At 42.2% G+C, this 12,653-nt stretch overlaps 1 protein-coding gene across 2 annotated transcripts; it reads right to left on the bottom strand.

The window, feature by feature from the left end:
• Positions 1 to 5,637: 5,637 nt before the first annotated feature.
• On the bottom strand, positions 5,638 to 8,156 carry mrpl55 (mitochondrial ribosomal protein L55). 2 transcript variants are annotated; one of them, XM_046392548.1, is made up of 3 exons: positions 8,042 to 8,156; positions 7,376 to 7,595; positions 5,638 to 6,096 (listed from the first exon to the last, which is right to left on the bottom strand). In XM_046392548.1, the coding sequence occupies exons 2-3, from the start codon at positions 7,580 to 7,582 to the stop codon at positions 5,947 to 5,949; spliced, it is 357 nt and encodes a 118-aa protein (XP_046248504.1). In that variant the 5' UTR covers positions 7,583 to 7,595; positions 8,042 to 8,156; the 3' UTR covers positions 5,638 to 5,946. The 2 variants fall into 2 exon arrangements, with proteins under 2 accessions (XP_046248504.1, XP_046248503.1); XM_046392547.1 differs by having other exon boundaries at positions 7,913 to 8,085.
• Between the last annotated feature and the right edge of the window lie 4,497 nt (positions 8,157 to 12,653).

Raw genomic sequence — 12,653 nt, 5'->3', positions numbered from 1 at the left:
GGTAGTCGTTTTCTATCCTCTGGTAAGACGGCTTGACAAATTTTGATCACTTCGAGCCTTACCTGCTGGTTCTCTACTGTCGCAGAGCCGTAGGTTCCAGCGACGAGAGTATCTTTCCAAGTCTAGAATCCGCGTTTCTAGGATGACAGTATGCTTTTTTTCTTTGAGGTAAAGTGCTCAACTTGAGCTACCTTACTTTTCATTGAGTTGACATCCTCACAAATAGAGTGGATTTGTTTCTTCAGGTCTGTTATCACAGTTTTGTTTTGCAGAATCAGTGACTCAAGTTTGTCGGGCCGAGTCAAAAGTGAGGAGAGAAACTCTGGAGCGTCCGCTAAGTCAGATACCATAGTGTCGCTGGCTGTACCATGTTTACTTTTCTTACTGAGAGGTGATTTAGTTGGGGTAATTGGCAAGTAGGGGAGTTCATCTATGTCCACCACACTGTGTTTCATCCCTTCATTCACCGCATAATCATGGTAGTTGTCTATCAGAATGTTACAGTTGACATTAGCTTTGTTGCTAGCAGCTCCCATTTTCCATTACGTGATTTTCTTTTGTCCGCACCCGAACTCGACATTTTCCCATTTGTTTTGACAAATTCAAAAAGGATACGCTTGCAACAGTCGTTTTAATCAAAGGCAGGCTTTCTATGAAAAGTTATTCACGTTAAAATAACGTTGGTAGCGGAGCTTGATACAAAGTGTGTTCACAGCCCCATCTTGGTCCGCCCCCTTCCAAACATATTGTCAGGAAGAACTCCTACTGCCCTTCCAAGAAAATTAGAAGAGTTAGATATTAGAGTTTATAGATAAAGAGTTTCTTTGGAACTGTCACTCTCTTACGCCCTCGGTTAAGTAGTGGGCGCTTGCGAGATATAAATCGCAAAATGTAACTTTTATGGTGCAAAAAATATTTCCCTGTTAACCTTCTGTATGTTTTCGGTGTGAGCGGTAGAGAGATACATTTCTATTAGATTGGAATTCCCTGGCTTTTTGTGATGAAATACACATACTAATACAAATAATACAACAATACAAAAGTATACGCACCAGTTTACGGCATTCGCCATTTTGATTTCACGCATCAAGCACAACTTCGTGTTTTGTTGTAACCATGCTTCTAACTTCTGTTGTAGTTGTCGTTAGGCAAATGCATTAGGACTATAACACACAAAATCTAAACCGTATTATTGTGGTTATGTTCACGTCATGATAAGTAAAATTAGTCCACCGTAACGAAACGCTACTAGTCCTCAATCTTTAACCGACCAATTAGCATACATTAGCAGAATGCTAGCGCTTTATGGGCAAAACAGTCTTCCCTGTAAGAACAACGAATGGGCATTAGTATTTTCTTTTCAATTCTGAAATATGATGGAAATTTTCATCTTGTAAGTGTGTAAATAGTGTAAAGTCTAGTTCAAATAATTAGCCAAGAATCTAAAATTAGCCCCATTTGAGCTTCCATTTACTCCCATTTGTTTAGGACTATCTCGCGAGTGCCCCCTTGGTGAACTGCAGTCAACTCTCGGTGCAATGGGTTTTAATAGGTAGTGGACAGACTGTTCTTAGAAGGGCTGTGGTCTTCTTCTTCCTATTATTATTCGTTTAAAGGCAGCTTACACCCTTGGAGTCATCTCAGACCAGGATCTCATATATGAAACAGTGAGAAGGATCCATGAAGTCCATCCAAAAGTATACATTCACACCAAAGTCAAAATGACGTGCGCTAAATATTGTAGATTTTATAAGACAGTGCACATGCAAAACACACTTATAAACCACATTTTACCTGGAAATGTGCGCACACTGACTCATATCCCGCCCTTTACACACTCACATTCAACCAACCAGCCAGGGGGGGCGCGTGTGACCCTGGGGAACATGCTTTTTTTGCCGTACTAGAATAAAGTGTAATTGCACATCCCCTACAGTAGTTGGCAGTGGCGCTCTCATTGTCAGAGTGTGCGCAGGGAGTATTAGCTCTATGGTGTAGCGGTTTTTTTGCACCAAGCAGGCGATATGAAGTGCAGTAAACGAACCCTTAAGAGACAACATGAAGAAATTTTTAACAGGGATGAAAAGAAAGGCGGAGAGAGACGAAGATAATGAGACAAAAGTAACTCACCCGAAAGCTAAGACGAGGAAATTTGACGAAGCATATGTATCGCTTGGCTTCACTACAGTGACTACAGTGGGAGACGAAAGACCGGTGTGTTTACTGTGTCTAAACATGCTGGCAGCGGACAGCACGAAGCCAAATAAATTAAGGCGTCACTTGAAGACATTACATCCCAATCATGCTGATAAGCCGCTGGAGTTATTTCAGCGAAAACGTGCCGAATATTGCCAACAATCATCCCGCTTTGTGAATTTTACTTCAGTAAACCAGCGAGCACTGTTAGCATCATATTATTACATATTATTAAATATTATTACATATTATTATTACTATTATTTATAGTCGCGGCGGGGGGGGTGGCGCGAATTGTTTTCTTCTTGCTGGGGGGGCGCAACAGAAAATAATTGAGAAGCACTGCATTAGGGAATATTATCCAGAAGAATTCCATCAATTTTCATTGCTATGCTGATGATACACAGCTATACTTATCTATAAAACCGGATGACATCAATTTGGAAAACTGTCAGAAAGACATTAAGTCCTGGATGTCCTATAACTTCTTATTACTTAATTCCGTCTTTATCTGTTAAACTGTGTAGTCTGGCCTTGGTGTCTTGCACTCTCTGTGTCTTCACAGATTTCCCCAGAGCTCCATCCCCCTGCACCAACCTCCACCTGCATCACATCCTTCACTCTGCTTCTACCCTGCCTGGCGTCCCTGTTCATTAACCAACCTGCTGCTCCTGCTTTCCCTGTTTACGGTCCAGCCTGTCCACCAGGAGCTGCCTCCATCAGCTCTCCCCTGACTGAACATTTCCCATCTATCCCATATTTCATGTTGTTAACTGCTTTCCTGCCTGTATAACATTCATTGCACGCCTGCCTGTCCTGGGTGAGGGATTCCTCCTCTGTTGCTCCCCTTGAGGTTTCTTCCATTTTTTTCCCTGTTAAAGGTTTTTTCTGGGAGTTTTTCCTTAGTTGATGTGAGGGTCTAAGGCAGGGGTGGGCAAACTTTTTGACTCGAGGGCCACAATGAGTTCTAAAATTTGACAGAGGGGCCGAGCGAAGAACAGATGGATGGAATGTTATATAAATTACATACAGGATTTGACCTATTAATGATTAATGATTAATTTAATTACATTTCAGTTGAATAAACACAGCAGGAAAACACACCATCAGTTTCAGTGGGAACAGTGTTGTTGATCTCCCTGTTTTGTCAGTGCATCAAAGTCTGAAGTTTTGTTGTAGCAATTCTCAGGATAGATCCGAGGTGTTGGTCAGTTATCCTGGATCTGTGACGGGCTTTGTTCATGTTCATACAATGAACGTGTCATACAAATCCTCTCCCCGCGTTGTTCCCTTCAGGGACTCCATGGTGAAAAACCGCCAACAGCTTGCTGGCATAATTGGCATGCTTCGTAGCAAAGTGACGGCTAATATTGTATTCCTTAAAAACCGCGACACTTTCTTGGCATATCAAGCATACAGCCTTTGATCGGACTTCTTTGAAAAAATATTTTGTTGTCCATTCTGTTTTAAACACTCGGCACTCACTGTCGACTTTTCTTTTCTTTGATAAACTCATGTTTGTTTTTAGAAGGGGGAAAGCTTTACCGCGGAAACCAAGAAGGAGAGTGCTTCTTCTGGGACCGCGGGAACCGCGAAGAAGAGGGGGCAAATGCTCAAGCGCGCCATCTATTGGGGAAATGTGGACATTACAGGGAAAAGTAAATGAACAAGGTTTGCCGGTATATTTTGATATAACTGGGAGATGTTTGGCGGGCCGGATTAAAAAGACCAACGGGCCGTAGTATGCCCATGTCTGGTCTAAGGGCAGAGGATTGCCGTTTGAGACAAACTGCTTGTAAAAATGGGCTATACAAATTAAGTTGTTTTGTCTTGTCTTGCCTCAGTTCTTTAATGTTTGATGTTTATTGGGCTTCTTCTTCTTCTGCAATGGCTGATGATATCATCATCAAGAAGTTACCTTACAGTCTGGTCCTCTCCTCTGCACTCCAGGGGTGGAGAATGTGATGATAAGACAGTGCTGATTAAATACTGAACATACTGATTTAAAATTATAGTTGGCTTGTATCTCTTTAAATTGAAAGGTGCTTATAGAATAGTTATGGCTGATACTGGTGCCAAAGATGCTGTACCCCAAGGACCTCAACAGCTAAAGGTCCTCTCTGCTGGAGAAGGACTCCCTGCAGGAGACTGACTGCACAGAGGCAGGCTGCTTCACCCCAAAGTGTTTGAAGGAGCATTACCTGCTTGATGTGAGACTATACAGCCAGCACTGCTCTCAGCAGACCCCATCCACCCCACCACAAACTGAACTTCAGTAAATCATTGGGCAATATTGTGAATATTGTGTTTGTGTATAGTTTCTTTAAGAAACATTTAATGTAAATACTCCCTGATTTTCTTTGTATATTTTTATTTGACTTTATTCGATTTGAACCTTTATTCGCTATCCTTGTGCTGCTGTGTCAATGTAAACTTTCTCTTCTTTCTCCCATTCTTTGGGTTTTAGAAGGGTCTGCAAATGTTACATACCTTTAAGTACTTAATTGAAAAGACACCATCTCCTACCTACTCTAGTACAACTTCTTGATTGAAAATGGAATCAAAGCCTCATTTTCACTCAGTTAATTTGAATGTTTTTGTATTTTTTTCACTTGTGTCTATGATACACACATACAGCAATGATTCGTCGACTTCTTTTTGCATCAACTAGATTGACATTGCCAGATTTGTCCCTAATCCAAATCTTGACATTCGTTTGAAATCTGTACTTCTTCCCAGTAAATTTTATTCCACAAAATGGAATTTGCATAAGTTTTCTCCTCTTCCTCCCTGATTTCTTTCCACCGTTCATTTCAAACTCACCCAAGTTCACATTTCTCACTGCTCACTTTCCAATTTAAGGTGTATTACTGCCACTTACTGAAGTGGAGTAAGAAGTATCACATTGGCATGAAAATAGAAGAAAAAAATACATCAAATCTGTGCTCAAGTTTTCTTAATTAAGTAAGTAACAGAAGACTCAGTCACATTCATTTATTTAGCTCAATTCAGTTTTCCTTTTCTCATTATGTTTACTAAAAAATGACAAACATACTTCTGCTACTGGGTGTTCATGAAGTGTCTAACTGAATGCTTTGTTCTAACCTTAAATAATAATAGCAATTTTGCTACCCACATACTTTTATATGAGATTTTTTATGTTTTCAACATCACAGTAATGTACACAACAGCGTTCTTCCAGTCTGTATTAAATTAATCCAATCTGGTAAGCCAACTCCAGGATAAGGTTTTGATTGGAGGGTTTGTTTAAAATGTCATCTAAGGGTTGACAGATGACATGTGGTGGTAATGCCTGATTTCTAAACTTGCCTCACAAAAAGGTCATGGTCCCATCAAGCCCATCAACATTTCTCAAAAGCAGAATTTGGAGAGCTTCAAGCAACATGTTTGTGTGTTTTGTTAAAATGTAATAAATGGATACACAGCTTTCAAACAATTTATTAACTTAACATTGTTATGGTGTCCAGCTTTAACAGGTTACTTACAATTCAAGTAACCCAAAGTCTGAACATATCTCAGCATCAGAGCTTCCCCTTTGACACATGGTGTTCAGTCATCCCTCTCGCCATAAAAACGTCCCACAATCGAATCCTCTGGAGGACTTTTTTTTCTGGCATGTAGGCAATTCAATTTAAACATACTGTATGTATATGGAAGCTTGAGAGTGAGTGGGAGTCAGATTTTTAGATATGCTGTCCCATTTGTGCTTTATATTCACATATTAAGACGTTATTTATTTTTCCAAAACTGGCTGTATTTATCAGCTTTGAAGTCATCTTCATCATGGACAGTTGTCTGTTTTTTTGTCTTCTTTACTTGTCTCTTTTTCTGTCGAGCTCGGCGCTCCTCTTCAGACAGAGTAGACAAATTAACCGGCATCTTTTAAAACACACAAAGAAACACGAATAAACACCAATATGAAAATAGGGACCCATATGGTATTGGACCAGTGCACCTTATTATCTTGTTATTACAGCAATCTGTCTGTTAGACAGTGTTAACAGGGCTGATTTAGCATTGTGACAGAGCAGTACTACACAACCAGTGAAAGAAGTTCTCTGCCTCTTGCAGAGCTTAGTCAAGTCTGACAAAATAACCCCAATTTACATATGACACATAAAAAAGGTTTTGTCTCTCCTCTTTCACTGCCATATACTACAATTATATAGCAACAGGCACTGTGCAAAAGCTTGAAAACCATCACAGGATTGTACCTTAAAATAACTACCTATTGTGGCTTATTTACTCTGATTCATATGGTTAGCTTGAGAGAGTAGCCTCAGGCAAATATTGAACAATAATGCCAATATTATATGGCATTATTATATAATAACATGCTATATACCAATGGGTAAATTAATGTCACAATGGTAACTGCAAGTAGAGGGTCAAAATTAACACCCACTAAGCACCAAATATGGGCAGATTTCAAATGTACCAAGTAAATCTCTAAAGGTTATCCACCACGCTGGCAGGTAAATGGTTGTGCCACTGTTTACCATACAGGACATGAACTGCTCAGCTGTCCTCTCCACACATTAGAGAGTTTAAACCCATAAATGTTGTGGCACTGAAGCTCTGTCAGGGGTGGGAGGCCAGACTTCATGGAGTTTAAGTTGACTGAAATGATTAAGCATTCAGTATGTTGACATAATCTTCAAGTTTACTTTGATACTTTACCAGAAAACACTTAAATAGAATTTTGAGATCAAGACTTCTTGAGCTGTTCAGGGTTGAACTTATCAAAATAAAAAAATAATAATTTTACTTTAAATGTTTTTCTGCATCCCCTTGTCCAGTGACTCTGAAAGGTAATTTCGGACACTGCATGTGGACATACCAAAACGGCATGACAGTAAGAATCATCATGAAGACAGGGGACAGTGACATAGTATTTTACAGCTAACTTTTGATCTCAGAGCTGCTGCAAATTTATTAAAATTTGTCCCTCTTCAAAGGGTGTCTTAATCTTGTGAGCCTAATTTACTGCATCTGCTTAAAAATGCAAATGTTGATGCTGGTCCAGATTCCATTGAAAATAATAAACTGTGTTGGAAATTGCATTTTCATTTAAGTGGCTTTATATATTTATCTCTTATTAAGTGGTTACAAAACTGCACAGAGACAGTGATGAGAGTGAAGGAGTTGGTGTACTAACCAAGAGGATGCGTCTGGGTTCTTTGTATTTGATGTTTACTGTCGAGCCATCAGGTAGGACCAGTATCACAGGGTACAGTCTCTCGTATCTCTGCCTACCACAGCGCACCAGTGCCGTCCTGTTGGAGCTGAGTTGTGGAATCTGAGTATGAACCAGCGAAGCCTGGCCGAACCCTGCAGTGTGTGCACGGAGCGGTAACAGTGGCATGCGACCTGTACGGCTGAATGCAGGGCAAACAGACCCACCCACACATGCACACGACCACCACACGCACACACACACAAACAAACGTTACTGTAGTGAACAATCGTCGAGACAAAGCAAAACGGACACTTAAGTCTGTTTACCTTATACAGATGTAACGTTAGAAAACACGCTATCTTTTGTCATTGGAGGAAATTAAACATAATCTGGGTTTAACGTAATTTGACCTCAATCCTCCTCACCATTTTTTCCAGGATGTCCGAGCACTAACCAAGTCCTATCTTACTCTACTTTGCAAACATGCAATTCCAAACATTATTCTGCGACTCTTACCATAACAGACTCTGTGCCACACATAGCTTCATTAAAAACATGACCACGACGAATACGTTAGTGAATCAAGTCTTCTTGTTTAATCGTCGACAGCAGCCGAGAAACGATGGCGCAGACATTCACCCTTATCCGAAACAGGAAACTCATGTACTTCTACTACTACTTCTTCTTCTTCCCCTCCTCCTGGTTTTTAAGGGCGGATGGCAATCAGCATATTAGGTGCATCACTGCCACCTACCACTCCGGAGTGTGGACGACAGATTAAATCCCACCCTTTAATCCGAGGCTCAACGCAGAGGCAAGTTGAAAAAAAAAACACATTTTAATATACTCACAAAATTAATATATTACAAGTTGACAATATTATCTGCAGTAGCGGAAAAATCAGCCGAAAAGGGGACACGATACAGTATCAGACTCCTCATCTCTCTGTTCCTCCGCTGTGTATCAGCACGGCCACGGACATGCTGCATTCAGTTACACTCGGAATATGACGTTTCTCTTTTCTTCTCTCCCTTAAGTAGCTGATGTACTTACCCAGAAGTATTTTTAAATGCTCGAAAGACGTCCAAACAAACATAAACTTACTGTGACTGGCCATGTTTTCCGAGGTTGCGCAGTGAAACACATTTAGCTCGGAAGTCGGAATTTCCGACCCAGATCCGAGTGTAGATGAACGCAGCAGAAGCAGCGTTTTCTCAGCCACACCAGGCTGTAGTTCTGCACTATTTTGTTTCAAATAATCACAGCGGTTTTTACAAAGCCAACTTACTTATTTTCCTCCCAAGCTTCCAACATCTCACAAAGAGAAAGTTGATGCATCCGTTTTTCAGAGTTTTTAAAAAGTGCCGTGCTGCTCCTGCCTGTGACCTGTACTGATAGTACAGTCGTGGATCAGCGGTTAAGATGAAGATGATGAAAGTGACATATTTTGTCATTGGAGGGAACTCACTCCAACGAAATTCGTGCTCTGCATTTAACCCACCCAAGTGACGTGCACACACACACAGCAAACCCGGGGCAGTGGGCGACCGCATGCAGCGCCCGGGGAGCAGTGGGGGTTAGGTACCTTGCTCAAGGGTACCTCAGCCATGGACACCGGTACGGGGAATCGAACCAGCGACCCACCGGTTACGGGTCCGATACCCTAACCGCTGATCCACGACTGCCCCAGTCGTTAGAGAACCTGGTTAGAGAACTCAGCTCTGTCATGATCACAGCAGCCTATATGCCAGCGTGAGCTAATGCTAAGATAGTGCTGGAGGAGCTGTAGTGCCTGATTAGCAGTCAAATGAATGCTAATCCAGAGGCGGCTGTGATCGTGGCTGGGGACTTTAACCATGTGGAATTAAAAGCTGTTCTCCCCAAATTCCACAAATTCATCAACTTTTCAACCAGAGACTACAACATACTGGACCAGGTTCATTGCAACATCCCAGGAGCATACAAGACTGTAGCAGCTCTGCCTACAGACCTCTAATTTGCTGCTGACCTCAAGGAATACATGTCATCTGTGCTGTCATATGTTCACTTCTGCACGGATGCAGACAATCACTGTTTACCTAACCAGAAGCCATGGGTGGACGCCACAGTGTAGCTCCTGCTAAAAGCCCGGGATATAGTCTATAGGTCAGGATATAGGCTGGCTTACAGCAGGGCCCAGAACGAACTGAAAAAGGGCATCCAGTTGGCAAAAACAGGTACAAGCAGCAAATTGAGGAGCACTTCAACAACAACAATCCACATAAAGGAAACAGGACCATCACTGATTACAAGCGCAGCAACCAGCAGGCCAGCCATGACCCCACTCTGCATGATACCTTAAACAGCTTCTTCACACGCTTTGACTCTCCAAGCAACAGAAGCATTGCACATCATCTCAGCTAGTTGCAGCATCAGCCTCTCGTCCTGCAGCTGCCCCAAGTGACCTCCGTCTTGAGGAAGATCAGCATCAACAAGGCTGCAGGTCCAGACAAGGTGTCAGGTCATACCCTGAAGTCACGCGCTGACCAACTGGCAGAAGTTTTCCTGGACTTCTTCAACCTGTCCATGCATCTTTCCATGGTGCCTGTGTGCCCGCAGTCCTGTATCATTGTGCCTGTTCCTAAAAAAACAACCATCACCCGCCTCAACGATTACGACCTGTCGATTATCCTGAAGTGCTTTGAGAGGATCCTCCTAAAATACATCACAGGTGCTATCACCGCTGGTCTGGACAGCCTGCAGTTGGCCTACAGGGCCTACAGGGAGAACCTGCAGAGGATGCTGTCTTGTTAGCACTCAAGACCCTGACTCACCTGCAGCATCCTAACACCTATGTTAGATGAAGCTTCGCAACCTGGGCTTGTCAACTTCACTCTGCTCCTGGATCAGGAATTTCCTCACCAACAGGCCCCAGGTGGTGAGGATAGGGAGTCTACATTTGCCCCACTGATCCTCAACACTGGCACACCGCAAGGTTGTGTGCTCAGTCCTGCCTTATTCACCCTCTTCACACATGACCGCTCTGCTATCCACCCCACAAACATGTTCGTTAATGGACAGCATTAAGTTCCTGGGCATCCACATTTCCTCTGACCTCTCCTGGTCAGTGAACACTTCACACCTGGTGAAAAAGGTGTAACAATAATAATGGTAGTAGCTGTACAGAAATCAGATTATGACTAAACAGTAGTAATCGCAGTAGGTTTAGAGCAGGACCACAGCAGGACCGCAGCAGGAGGTCCAACCACGATCGATAGGAATCTGTGGGACAAGAAAGCACAAGGACACCAGGGAAGAAGTTGAGTTAGTAATATGCATTAATGGGACATAGATGTGTGCAGAAGGAGAAGGAGAGGAAGAAAGAGCTCAGACACAATGTATCAGGAGCTACCTACTCTCCTTTCAAGTGCATCAGGAGTGGCAGCGACTCACTGATAATACAATTGTGATGATTATTGACCCTCAGCTCCCGTGTGCTCACTAGCCCATCGGTAAGGTGGTTAAGTAGAATGAGAGTCCAGATGGATACTGTCATGCCTGGTGTTTTTCGTTATGCTTTCTTTTGATTTCAGTCCATGTGCCATGTTTCATGTTTGTCTTGTCATGTGTTTCCATGTTTTATGTTCAAGGTTATGTCATGTCCTGTTTTATTTTGAAAGTGTCTCTTCCCCAGTGTGCCCTGTTTTCATGTAGCTTTGCTTTGGTTTTCCTGATTGCTTTCTCTCTGCTGATGTGTGTCACCTGTGTCTCGTTATCATGTCTATTTAGTCCTTGTCTTCCCAGTCACCTTTGTCTGAGTGTTGTATGTTTTTTGTTTCATGCCAGGAGACCCCTGCCTTGCCAGGAGTTTTTTGTTTTTTCTATGATCCCTTGCCACAGTAAGTGTGTGCTTTTTTGATTTTGTTAAATAAAGTCAAGTCAAGTCAACTTTATTTGTATAGCCCATTTTTACAAGCAGTTTGTCTGAAAGGGCTTAACATAACATCAGCAACATCCTCTGCCCTTCGACCCTCACATCGACTAAGGAAAAAGTCCCAGAAAAACCTTTAACAGGAAAAAATGGAAGAAACCTCAGGGTGAGCAACAGAGGAGGGATCCCTCACCCAGGACGGGCAGACGTGCAATGGATGTTGTACAGGCAGGAAAGCAATTAACAACATGAGAAATGACGTTACTAAAAAGATAAGTAAAACAAAATCTCAACTGTTTAGTTTCACTTTTTGCTACCACCTCAATATGATTTTAACATTTCACAAGTTATAAGAAAATTATAGTAATGAAAATTATAATGAACTGCTGTAACATTCATGTATTCTTTTTTTATGTGATGTTGAGAATCACTATCCTATCAGTTCGATTTTGGTCCGTAGGGAGAACCACCCCGCGATAGTCGGTACACAGAGGAATGACAGGCAGATGTCAACAATACACATTGGGTTGGTCACAGAGCCGGCTACAGTTCAACTTGAAGATCTGGATGGAGAGATACCTGCAGAAAGATACAGAGAGAGAGAGAGAGAGAAAGGGAGGGAGAGACACAAGACTACGAGGAGAACTGGACACAGTTAGTGACATAAAATAATGAACTGCATGTTAATCTGACGAGGGGAGAGGATAGAAGAGGAGAAGGAGGAGGGGAAACTGCTTGGTGGATCATGTTTGTGTCCCCCGGCAGCATAGGCCTATAGCAGCTTAGCTATGATAGAGATTTAAAGATTAACAGTTAGTCAGACCTATTCTACCTGTGGCTATATAGCATGAGGTGAGTGAAACTATGCCTACCAGCCCTACACACTTTATTTGGTGCTAACTATATGCGTTACTAAACACAAAGGTTTTAAGTTTAGTCTTAAAAGTGGAGGTGGTGTCTGCCTGTCGAACCCAGATTGGCAACTGGTTCCACAGCAAGGGTGCCTGATAGCTAAAGGCTCGTCCTCCCGTTCTACTTTTATGAATTCTGGGAACTGTAAGTAAACCTGCACTCTGTGATCTGAGTGATCTATTGGGAATATACGGGACTATTAGATCCTGCAGGTATGATGGGGCCAGTCCATTTAGGGCCTTATATGTAAGTAGGAGAATTTTAAAGTCTATTCTGAATTTTACCAGAAGCCAGTGAAGAGAAGCTAAGATGGGGGAGATATGATCCCTTTTACTGATTCCTGTTAAAACTCTAGCTGCTGCATTCTGGATCAGGTTCAGGTTCAGGTTATTAATAGAGTAACTTGGAGTAGTCCAGCCTAGAAGTAACGAACGC

The sequence above is a fragment of the Scatophagus argus genome, chromosome 6 (assembly GCF_020382885.2).
Source record: "Scatophagus argus isolate fScaArg1 chromosome 6, fScaArg1.pri, whole genome shotgun sequence".
Taxonomy (NCBI): Eukaryota; Metazoa; Chordata; class Actinopteri; family Scatophagidae; genus Scatophagus; species Scatophagus argus.
The sequence above is the reverse complement of the archived record's forward strand: the minus strand, read 5'-3'. Positions and strand labels throughout refer to the sequence as shown.